At 46.7% G+C, this 12,374-nt stretch overlaps 1 protein-coding gene across 1 annotated transcript; it reads right to left on the bottom strand.

Annotated features, from left to right (window-relative positions):
- Window positions 1–8,228: 8,228 nt before the first annotated feature.
- Window positions 8,229–9,686, bottom strand: LOC310962792 (shaker-related potassium channel tsha2; the record flags this gene model as incomplete). The annotated part of the gene is made up of 1 exon (XM_083935368.1): window positions 8,229–9,686. The coding sequence occupies one exon, from the start codon at window positions 9,684–9,686 to the stop codon at window positions 8,229–8,231; it is 1,458 nt and encodes a 485-aa protein (XP_083791494.1).
- Window positions 9,687–12,374: the final 2,688 nt, after the last annotated feature.

The following is a 12,374-nucleotide window of genomic DNA, read 5'->3' as shown; positions in this document are numbered from 1 at the left end:
AAAAACTTAGACGTTGACCTTGAATGGTTAAAGTTAAAGGTTGACCTTGAATGGTTAAAGTTAGATGGTTAAAGTTAGACGTTGACCTTTAATGGTTAAAGGTAGACGTTGACCTTGAATGGTTAAAGTTAGACGTTGACCTTGAATGGTTAAAGTTAGACGTTGACCTTGAATGGTTAAAGTTAGACGTCGACCTTGAATGGTTAAAGTTAGACGATGACCTTGAATGGTTAAAGTTAGATGGTTAAAGTTAGACGTTGGCCTTGAATGGTTAAAGTTAGTTGTTGACCTTGAATGGTTAAAGTTAGACGTCGACCTTGAATGGTTAAAGTTAGACGTTGACCTTGAATGGTTAAAGTTAGACGTTGACCTTGAATGGTTAAAGTTAGACGTTGACCTTGAATGGTTAAAGTTAGACGTTGACCTTGAATGGTTAAAGTCAGACGCCGACCTTGAATGGTTAAAGTTAGACGTCGACCTTGAATGGTTAAAGTTAGACGTCGACCTTGAATGGTTAAAGTCAGACGTTGACCTTGAATGGTTAAAGTTAGACGTTGACCTTGAATAAACATAAACATAATAAAGATCTCTGTCCTCCGTCCTGCAGGAGGAGCTGCAGCCAATCAGAATCCAGTATTCCCTGTTGCTAGGCAGACTCCGGATGCGTTCACTGACCAGGTTTCACTGATTCCTCTGAATTCTCGTGTCCTGATCTGAACAGTGTGACTGATGTTGTGTGTGATGTTGTGTGTGATGTTGTGATGCCGTCACCGTGGCGACGGCGGCCCAGCAGCTGCTGTCACCGGTGGTTTATTGTTGTGGTGCCGCAGCTGAAGGTCCCGTGTGTGTGATCCATCAAGTGTAAGTGACACACGGGTCTTTAAATAACGGTGACCTGCGACACGAGGCTGCACAGAGGCACTCCATCACTGCAGGACCCTGTGACAACACCGTTCATCCAACAGTGACACGGGCGGCGTGGTGTTTAACGTTTATAACATGTGTTAAAGTGTCCTCTAGGAGCATAAACGTGTGCTAAAGTGTCCTCTAGGAGCATAAACGTGTGCTAAAGTGTCCTCTAGGAGCATAAACGTGTGCTAAAGTGTCCTCTAGGAGCATAAACGTGTGCTAAAGTGTCCTCTAGGAGCATAAACGTGTGGTAAAGTGTCCTCTAGGAGCATAAACGTGTGCTAAAGTGTCCTCTAGGAGCATAAACATGTGCTAAAGTGTCCTCTAGGAGCATAAACGTGTGCTAAAGTGTCCTCTAGGAGCATAAACGTGTGTTAAAGTGTCCTCTAGGAGCATAAACGTGTGTTAAAGTGTCCTCTAGGAGCATAAACGTGTGTTAAAGTGTCCTCTAGGAGCATAAACGTGTGCTAAAGTATCTTCTAGGAGCATAAACGTGTGTTAAAGTGTTCTCTAGGAGCATAAACGTGTGATAAAGTGTCCTCTAGGAGCATAAACGTGTGCTAAAGTGTCCTCTAGGAGCATAAACGTGTGTTAAAGTGTCCTCTAGGAGCATAAACGTGTGCTGAAGTGTCCTCTAGGAGCATAAACGTGTGTTAAAGTGTTCTCTAGGAGCATAAACGTGTGCTGAAGTGTCCTCTAGGAGCATAAACGTGTGTTAAAGTGTCCTCTAGGAGCATAAACGTGTGCTAAAGTGTCCTCTAGGAGCATAAACGTGTGCTGAAGTGTCCTCTAGGAGCATAAACGTGTGTTAAAGTGTTCTCTAGGAGCATAAACGTGTGCTGAAGTGTCCTCTAGGAGCATAAACGTGTGTTAAAGTGTCCTCTAGGAGCATAAACGTGTGCTAAAGTGTCCTCTAGGAGCATAAACGTGTGCTAAAGTGTCCTCTAGGAGCATAAACGTGTGCTAAAGTGTCCTCTAGGAGCATAAACGTGTGTTAAAGTGTCCTCTAGGAGCATAAACGTGTGCTAAAGTGTCCTCTAGGAGCATAAACGTGTGCTAAAGTGTCCTCTAGGAGCATAAACGTGTGCTAAAGTGTCCTCTAGGAGCATAAACGTGTGTTAAAGTGTCCTCTAGGAGCATAAAAGTGTGTTAAAGTGTCCTCTAGGAGCATAAACGTGTGTTAAAGTGTCCTCTAGGAGCATAAACGTCTGTTAAAGTGTCCTCTAGGAGCATAAACGTGTGCTAAAGTGTCCTCTAGGAGCATAAACGTGTGCTAAAGTGTCCTCTAGGAGCATAAACGTGTGTTAAAGTGTCCTCTAGGAGCATAAACGTGTGTTAAAGTGTCCTCTAGGAGCATAAACGTGTGCTAAAGTGTCCTCTAGGAGCATAAACGTGTGTTAAAGTGTCCTCTAGGAGCATAAACGTGTGTTAAAGTGTCCTCTAGGAGCATAAACGTGTGTTAAAGTGTCCTCTAGGAGCATAAACGTGTGTTAAAGTGTCCTCTAGGAGCATTAACGTGTGTTAAAGTGTCCTCTAGGAGCATAAACGTGTGCTAAAGTGTCCTCTAGGAGCATAAACGTGTGCTAAAGTGTCCTCTAGGAGCATAAACGTGTGCTAAAGTGTCCTCTAGGAGCATAAACGTGTGTTAAAGTGTCCTCTAGGAGCCTAAACGTGTGTTAAAGTGTCCTCTAGGAGCATAAACGTGTGTTAAAGTGTCCTCTAGGAGCATAAACGTGTGTTAAAGTGTCCTCTAGGAGCATAAACGTGTGCTAAAGTGTCCTCTAGGAGCATAAACGTGTGTTAAAGTGTTCTCTAGGAGCATAAACGTGTGTTAAAGTGTCCTCTAGGAGCATTAACGTGTGCTAAAGTGTCCTCTAGGAGCATTAACGTGTGCTTAAGTGTCCTCTAGGAGCATAAACGTGTGTTAAAGTGTCCTCTAGGAGCCTAAACGTGTGTTAAAGTGTCCTCTAGGAGCATAAACGTGTGTTAAAGTGTCCTCTAGGAGCATAAACGTGTGTTAAAGTGTCCTCTAGGAGCATAAACGTGTGCTAAAGTGTCCTCTAGGAGCATAAACGTGTGTTAAAGTGTCCTCTAGGAGCATAAACGTGTGTTAAAGTGTCCTCTAGGAGCATAAACGTGTGTTAAAGTGTCCTCTAGGAGCATTAACGTGTGCTTAAGTGTCCTCTAGGAGCATAAACGTGTGTTAAAGTGTCCTCTAGGAGCCTAAACGTGTGTTAAAGTGTCCTCTAGGAGCATAAACGTGTGTTAAAGTGTCCTCTAGGAGCATAAACGTGTGTTAAAGTGTCCTCTAGGAGCATAAACGTGTGTTAAAGTGTCCTCTAGGAGCATAAACGTGTGTTAAAGTGTCCTCTAGGAGCTAAACGTGTGTTAAAGTGTCCTCTAGGAGACTAAAGAATCAGCTGTTTGTCTCTGAGCTTTGATCAAATGTTTCTCACAGATATTATTTTAACGTTTAACAAAGTCTCAGTAAAATAATAATAAATTTAGAGTTTGGACTAATACAAAGTCATTTATTCTCACAGAAACAGATTTAAATGTGACAAATGTCATTTTCTGTTTATTTATTTATATAGTTTTAAAAATAGACATAATTTGTTTTTACATACTTTGATTCTGTAGCCTTTATGTAAACAAATAATAAACCATAATTAATTAATAATACAGTAGAAGGTATTGTTATATTATATATATATATATATATATATAATAAATTAATTTAATAATAATAAAATCGAAATATATTTAAAAAAATAAAAAAGTATTATTTTTTATTAAATAATAATATTTTTTTAATAATTATTTTATTTACTTTATTTTGAAGGTAAAATAAAAGGGATTCTTTTTCATTATTATAAGGACTTTAAACGTGTGTGTGTGTGTGTGTGTGTGTGTGTGTGTGTGTGTGTGTGTGTGTGTGTGTGTGTGTGTGTGTGTGTGTGTGTGTGTGTGTGTGTGTGTGTGTGTGTGTGTGTGTGTGTGTGCTGCCACCTGCTGGCTCTCAGCTGCAGTTGTGTGAACAAAAATATTTACATTTATGAATGAAAATAATAATAATTCTGTGTTTGATCAAAGGAGCTGCAATAAAAATAATTTAATGCTTTAAATATATGGATTCATTCAAGTGTATAGTTTAATTTTTATATTCTATTAATTCTCACACTTTATTAATGCTTCTTATATTTGATTTTATATTTTATTTTATTTTTAACAGACGCAAACTCAGGGCGCCCTCCCACTGTGCCTCCGTCCCGTGCCCCGTGCTTTAGGGTCCTTGTCCCCCCCTCCAGGCCCGTTTGTACTCACACTACCTGGGCCTCGGAGAATGCTTCTTGCTGCCTATACGTCATCACGCCGTAACACGTCACACGCATTGATGACGTCATGGCGATGCGTGGCTTTGTTTCCAGATCTTTCCGTAGACCTCAGAGTTTTTGTGCGTCTTGTCGACTGTTTTTGAATCTTTTCATCGACCAAATCTGCAGTAAACACTCCACCTCCGCATCACACCAACGTGAACCTTTCACCGCCATTGTTTGAAATGTCCGCGCATGGTCCCTCCTTCTTTTCTCTACGTCCCAACAGGCGCACAGGAAATGACCTCAGAACCGCCGTAGGCCTCGTGCTCGTACACGTGCGCACGCTCGTGCTCGTACACGTGCAAACGTGCTTTACTAAAGCCCACCTCTCCCAAACGGGCCGTGGACGGCAAGCGTGCCGCTCCTAGACGTGGTATGGTTGCACTCACACTGGTCAAAGGAACCAGACTTTAGCCGTGACACGTGCTGGGGCACGGGACGGAGGCACAGTGGGAGTGCGCCCTTAATGATGCCAACAGACGGAACAGGTCGCTCTCTGCTGATTGGTTAGAACATGAACGCAGATGCACAGATGTAATGTCAGCGGTTGGACTCACCTCTCAGCGTGAGCGTCCGCCCCCCCGTCCGTCCCCCGTCCGTCCGTCCGTCCGTCCGTCTGCAGGGAAACTCCATCAGCTGATAATCCAACAGCACGGGAACAGTTCGATTCCCTCAGTTTGCTCAAAAATCCTCTTTTGTCGTCTCGATGTTCGGTCGATTCGTCCCCAGAGACGCGGCGTTTAAGGTCCTTTAACGCCAAACGCCACCGGTGGATTCACTCTGCGATAAACTTCTGCGACTTTTGACTTTTTAAAACAGATTTAAGGTGTTTTCGGTGAAGAGCTCGGCTGATGACGATAAAAGTCAAATATGGAAGCAAACAAGAGACAAAGTGCTTTCAATTTTCTGCATTTAAATATTCAGGTTTTTCTCTTTTCGGCCGCCGTACTTTGCCGACGATTCACTGAAAAAGTGACAAAATTTAGCTAAAATCTTTTGTATTTATTAATTTTTTTGGGATGTTTGTGTCAGTATTTTGTTTTCTTTGTGATTTGTGGGATTGAAAGATTTTGTTTACACTAAAATATCCTGTTTCAGGAATTCAAATATTCAGGTTTTGCCTCTTTCGGCTTCCATACGGCAGCAGGAAATGGATTTTTCTGTTCAAAATGTTCTTTTAAATTCATTTTTTACCAGAAAAACTCGTGTTTACACTTAAATATGCTGCTTCAGGACATTTAATTACGAAATGCAATCACAATTTAATGCAAAATATTCAGATTTTGGTCCTTTTTGGCTTCCATACTACGCTGAAGGTGCAAAACAAAAAGTTTATCAGTATTTTGGGGGTTTCTGTCATTAATTAGATTAAAATATATTGTTTTACACTAAAACATCCTGATCCAGGACATTTTATTTTGAAAGTCAATCCCAATTTCAATGCCAAAGATTCCATTTTTGCCTCTTTTGGCTTCCATACCGCAGCAGAAAGTGAGCTTTTCTGTTCAAAATGTTCTTTTAAAGTCATTTTTTTACCAGAAAAACTCGTGTTTACACTAAAACATCCTTCTACGGGACATTTAACTGTGAAATGCAATCACAATTTCAGGTTTTGGTCCTTTTTGGCTTCCATACGACACTGAAGCTGCGCAACACAAAGTGGCAAATTTGGCTTAAATTTTTCTTTTTAGAAGTTTGTATCCGCTTTGTGTTTTTTTCTGTCATTGATTAGATTAAAATATATCGTTTACACTAAAACATTCTGCTTCAGGACATTTTATTTTGAAACTCAATCCCAATTTCAATGCCAAATATTCAGATTTTGCATTTTTTGGCTTCCATACAGCAGCAGAAAGTGAGCTTTTCTGTTTAAAATGTTCTTTTATAGTCATTTTAAGATTTTGGTCCTTTTTGGCTTCCATACTTAATGGATTTCCGTCATTAATTAGATTCAAACATATCGTTTACACTAAAACATCCTGCTTCCAGACAATCTATTATGAAACTTAATGCCAAATATTCAAATTTTTACCTGTTTTGGCTTCCATACAGCTGCAGAAATTGCTTTTTTTTCTATGTTTCAAATTCTGTTTAATATTTTTATTGATTCCAGTGACTTTTCTGTTTAAAATGTTCTTTTAAAGTAATTTTTCATCAGGAAAACTCTTGTTTACACTAAAATATCCTTCTACGGGACATTTAACTGTGAAGTGCAATCACAATTTTAGATTTTGGTCCTTTTGGGCTTCCATACTTAATGAATTTCGTCATTAATTAGATTAAAATATATTGTTTACACTAAAATATCCTGCTTCAGGACCTTTTATTATGAAACTCAATGCCAAATATTCTGATTTTGGCCTCTTTAGGCTTCCATACCTGCAACAGAAAGTGTCTTTCTTTTCTTTTAACATCTTTGTTTCAGATTCTTTTAATATTTTTACTGATTCCAGTGAAATTTCTCTTCAAAATAATCTTTTTATGTCACTTTTATTGTAATTTTTACAATAAAATCTACTGTTTACACTAAAATCATCATTTTCCAGGAGGTTTTATCACTTTGTTGTTATGAAAATCAGCTGGAATTTAAAATAAATCTCAATAAAACATAAATATCTGTATTGTTTCATCATCAGCCGAGCTCTGAAACACTGAAACATTATATTTTTATCTGTCAAAATATTAAATGTGATAATTTTCTTCCCTTTAATCTAAAAAATATCAAATTTTAAACCTTAGTTGCGTCATTTTGAGCCTAAAACATCCCATAATGCACTGCGTTCAGCGCGTGTTTGGATGCAGACAACAGGTCGCAACAACATGGAGGCTCCCGCAACATGGAGGCCGTCCTGCTCCCCGCGGCTGCAGCCTCGCCGTCCTTGCATCGTCCAGACACACGGAAAAGTCTGGAAGGTTGCTATAGAAACTGCATCCACGGCGCAGCGGCTGCGGGGCCGCGCCGCCGCCGCACGGGGGCGCGCTCGGTCCGGCGTAAAAAATAAAGGAAAAAGAAGCTGCACCTGAAAAATCTGCATCCCATAATAACCCCCCCCCCCCCCCCCGCCCCGCCCCCTGGTCCCCGTGTTGGTCCCGTGCTCCGAGAACAAAGCAAATGTAAACTTTAAACCTGCATCAGTGTGTCAATAAATTACGCGTTTACTAAGAGACACATTAATAATTATTAATAATTAATAATAATAATAATAATAATAATAAAGTGCTACAATCTAGAAGCGCTCCCTCCCGCGCGGTGATGATGGAAGACAAAGATGTGTGGGTCCTCTGAGAACCCGTCAGTGAGGTGGACTCCCTCAGGATGAGGTCTGACAGGTGCCCCCCTCCCTCCCTCTGGGCCGGGACCAGAGCTCTGGATGAGGTCTGACAGGTGCCCCCCCCCCCCCCCCTCTGGGCCGGGACCAGAGCTCTGGATGAGGTCTGACAGGTGCCCCCCTCCCTCCCTCCCTCCCTCTGGACCGGGACCAGAGCTCAGGATGAGGTCTGACAGGTGCCCCCCTCCCTCTCCCTCTGGACCGGGACCAGAGCTCAGGATGAGGTCTGACAGGTGCCCCCTCCCCCTCCCTCTGGACCGGGACCAGAGCTCTGGATGAGGTCTGACAGGTGCCCCCCTCCCTCCCTCTGGACCGGGACCAGAGCTCTGGATGAGGTCTGACAGGTGCCCCCCTCCCTTCCTCCCTCTGGACCGGGACCAGAGCTCAGGATGAGGTCTGACAGGTGCCCCCCTCCCTCCCTCTGGACCGGGACCAGAGCTCAGGATGTGGTCTGACAGGTGCCCCCCTCCCTCCCTCCCTCTGGACCGGGACCAGAGCTCTGGATGTGGTCTGACAGGTGCCCCCCTCCCTTCCTCCCTCTGGACCGGGACCAGAGCTCAGGATGTGGTCTGACAGGTGTCCCCCTCCCCCCTCCCCCTCTCTGGGCCCCGGGTCAGACGTCGGTGAGTTTCCCGGTGTAGCCTTTGTGCGGGCTGCAGTTGGTGTATTTGACGGAGTCCGCGTCCTCGCTGTCCGGGTAGCCCCCCTTGGACAGGGACGCTTTGCTGTCGCTGTGGCTGAACTCGAACTGGGGCCCCTGCTGCCCGCAGGTCACGTGCGTGTACTGCAGCTGCTCCTCGTGCTCCGTCTCCCGGTGGTAGAAGTAGTTGAAGTTGGACACGATGACCGGCACCGGCAGCGCGATGGTGAGCACCCCGGCGATGGCGCACAGGGAGCCCACGATCTTCCCCCCGATGGTCACCGGACACATGTCCCCGTACCCCACGGTCGTCATGGAGACCACGGCCCACCAGAACGCGTCCGGGATGCTGCTGAAGCCGGAGTCCGGGTCGTCCGTCTCCGCGAAGTACACGGCGCTGGAGAAGAGGATGACCCCGATGAAGAGGAAGAAGATGAGCAGACCCAGCTCCCGCATGCTCGCCTGCAGGGTCTTCCCCAGGATCTGGAGCCCCTTGGAGTGCCGCGACAGCTTGAAGATGCGGAAGACCCGCACCAGGCGGATGACCCGGAGGATGGCCAGGGACATGGCCTGCTGCTGGTTCCCCTGGTGCTCCGCCAGCTCCAGCCCCAGCGTGATGAAGTAGGGCATGATGGCCACGATGTCGATGGTGTTCATGATGTTCTTGAAGAACGCGGGCTTGCTCGGGCACGCCAGGAACCGCACAAGGAGCTCGAAGGAGAACCAGATGATGCAGAGGGTCTCCACGATGAAGAACGGGTCTGTGAAGGGGTTCGGCTTCTTGGCGCGCGCAATTCCGGGTCCGGTCCCGTTCAACGCCAGCTGCTGCTCGTCGAAAGTCCTGGCTTCCTCCCTGAACTCCGGTAAAGTCTCCAGGCAGAAAATCACGATGGAGATGAGGATGACCAGCACCGAGACGATCGCGATCCCCCTGGCGGGTCCGGAGCTCTCCGGGTACTCGAACAGGAGCCAGACCTGCCGCTGGAACTCGTTCTCGGGCAGCGGGCGCTCCTCCTCCTTGATGAACCCCTCGTCCTCCTTGTAGTTCTCGATCACCTCCTCCCCCAGCTCGTAGAATTTGATCTCCTCCATGAAGATGTCCACGGGCACGTTGACGGGTCTGCGCAGCCTCCCCCCGGACTGGTAGTAGTAGAGGATGGCGTCGAAGCTGGGTCTGTTCCTGTCGAAGAAGTACTCGTTCCTCAGGGGGTCAAAGAAGCGCATCCTCTTGCGCGGGTCCCCCAGCAGGGTGGAGGGGAACTGCGCGAGCGTCTTCAGCTGCGTCTCGAAGCGCAGCCCGGAGATGTTGATGACCACGCGCTCGCAGCACTCCTGGTTCTCGGCTCCCCTCTCCGGCGCGTACACATCCTGGGCCGACAGCGCGGCCAGTGCCACAGTCTCATCCAGGTTCTCTGCGGGCACCACTGTCATCTTACCCCCCCACCCCACCCCCCTCTCCCGCAGAAGGGCTCCTCTCCCCGCAGCTCAGTCCCCTCTGTCCCCCCTCACGCGCTGCGCGTAATTTGGAAAAACCCGCTGAGCGTGTCTCTTCCTCGGCCTCAGTGAGTCCGCGTCACGTCTGCCGCTGAGCCGGCTCCTCTGGCATTGTTGTGCCGCCGCCGCCGCCGCTGCTGCCCCCCCACCCCTCCAGTCCACGCTCACCTTTTCTCGCTCCCCGGTCCACGCGCCGCTGTAGTCTGGACTCCTCTGTCACATCCAGCGCATCTTAAAGCAGGCTGCGCCCTCCCCCCGAGCTGACGTGTGTGTGTGCACGCTCCGTCACTGAGGGAGGGGGGAAACAAAAACACACACGCACGCACACACGCTCAACATGAATGGGATCCACATTATATTTTTTTAAAGCATCAAACAGGAAAAAAAAAAACGATTTTCAGGAGGAAACGTGACGAACGCGGAGACAGAAAGTGTCGCGCGTAATGAACCTGTTGTGTCCAGCGCGGCGCGGGCTCAAGGTTATCACCTGAGTTGTTGTTTATGGTGAAATGTCACGTGAGATGTGCGTCCGCGGACGTGCACTGGTGAATTAAAGCTGTTTAAACGCGTAAAAACGCACAGAAGCGCGAGAAATGGGCTGAAAAACATGCGACGTTCATGCGTTTCCCCCCCCCCCCCCCCGTTCGTGATCGCAGATGAATACCTGTGGCTCAGGGGCTCGTGCTCCTCCGTCCACCCATCCCCGTCCTCTCCTGCACAGAGACACGCACATAAAGGGGGGCAGGGACGCAGGAAACGAGGCTCTGCAATGTCACAGCGGAACCTTGAACGCGGCTCAGCGGCTCCACAAGTTGAGCGCGACCCGCGGGCTGTGTCATGGCTCAGCTGTGCGCGCGGCTGCAGGCATGTTGCGCCGTGCATGAAAACACCAGAGCCCTGTTCCTGCTGCTGTCCGTGAACTGTGGAGAGGTTTGAGAGCAACACGTCTGCTGCTGTGCAACAAGTCCCGAGGAGGAAAAGAGGAAAGAGCGGGATGATGGAAAAGAGGGAGAGTTTGTGGGCTGCAGCTCAAAGCAGTGACGTGTTCTCCTAAAATAGCTGGGTTTGTCTCAGGGCTGCAGGAAAAGTTTCTTTTCCCATGGAATGACCCGAGGGAGGGGGGGGGGGTGGACTGAGGGGGGGGGGGGGGGTGCATGAAATGACCTGAAGAAGAGAAGAGAGAGAGACACATTTGCATCTGAGAGAAGAAGAAACACAGTCATTCAGAAATCACGGCAGCTGCAGATTTAATAAGCGGATAAAGATGATAAACAACAATAAAACAGGAGACACGTGCGTTAAAACAACAACAACAACAACAACAACAACAACAACAGTGTGTTATGGAGCAGGGCGTTAAAAACACGAGAGCAGAAAACATTCACCAAGATGAAGATAAAAAACTTTAAACGTAAACAAATCATCTGATCTATCACCGAGCGTGATTTCGGGTTCAGAGCGGGACGTTTGGAGGCGCCGCTGCTGGGGAACCACCGGTCCGATCGGCTTCATGTTCGACGCTGCACTCCCTTCAGTCCTCCACGACTCACCTGCCCAAAGCGAAGCTGCTGGGACGAATGGTTCCTCAGATATTTGAAGGACAGTCAGACACACACACATTCATTCATTTACAGTCAGATGATGCTGCTGTAGCGCCATCCGCCGGCCAAATGTGTCACGTCCACAACTATAGGGAACATAGAAGTTTTCATGCTTCATCCAGATGTTTTGGACCGAATTTGGTGACGATTAGCCCCCCAACTGTTGAAAAACGTGTGTTAGAGTGTCCTCTAGGAGCATAAACGTGTGTTAAAGTGTCCTCTAGGAGCATAAACGTGTGTTAAAGTGTCCTCTAGGAGCATAAACGTGTGTTAAAGTGTCCTCTAGGAGCATAAACGTGTGTTAAAGTGTCCTCTAGGAGCATAAACGTGTGTTAAAGTGTCCTCTAGGAGCATAAACGTGTGTTAAAGTGTCCTCTAGGAGCATAAACGTGTGTTAAAGTGTCCTCTAGGAGCATAAATGTGTGTTAAAGTGTCCTCTATGAGCATAAACGTGTGTTAAAGTGTCCTCTAGGAGCCTAAACGTGTGCTAAAGTGTCCTCTAGGAGCCTAAACATGTGCTAAAGTGTCCTCTAGGAGCATAAACGTGTGTTAAAGTGTCCTCTAGGAGCCTATACGTGTGTTAAAGTGTCCTCTAGGAGCATAAACCTGTTAAAGTGTCCTCTAGGAGCATAAACGTGTGTTAAAGTGTCCTCTTCAGTGGCGAGGACGCGCTGTATTTGCCCTTCTTTTCCTTTTCGCCCGTGTCCTTCAAATAGTCTGTGCACGCCCCTGGGACGGCGGTCTCTGCGATTCCTAGAGACCAGACGTTTGCAGAAGAACTGTGAGCGCGGTGATTAAATCCGTCGACTGATGCATTCATCGACAAACTCTGCAGCTGTTCTGAAAGAAAGTTTTCATATTAAACTGAATATCTTTGGACCAAACGAGACATTTTTCGGACAGTTTCCAAAGTGAAGGATAAACTGATGACTCTACAGAAACAGTCCTCAGATAATGAGTCAGTGACGTGAGCTGCAGCCGCGCTGGAGAGTGAAGCAGCTGTGAAACATCAAAACTCTAAATT

The sequence above is a fragment of the Echiichthys vipera genome (genome assembly GCF_963691815.1).
Source record: "Echiichthys vipera genome assembly, chromosome: 20".
Classification (NCBI taxonomy): domain Eukaryota; kingdom Metazoa; phylum Chordata; class Actinopteri; order Perciformes; family Trachinidae; genus Echiichthys; species Echiichthys vipera.
Note: the sequence above shows the minus strand (reverse complement) of the source record. Positions and strands in the feature narration are given on the sequence as shown.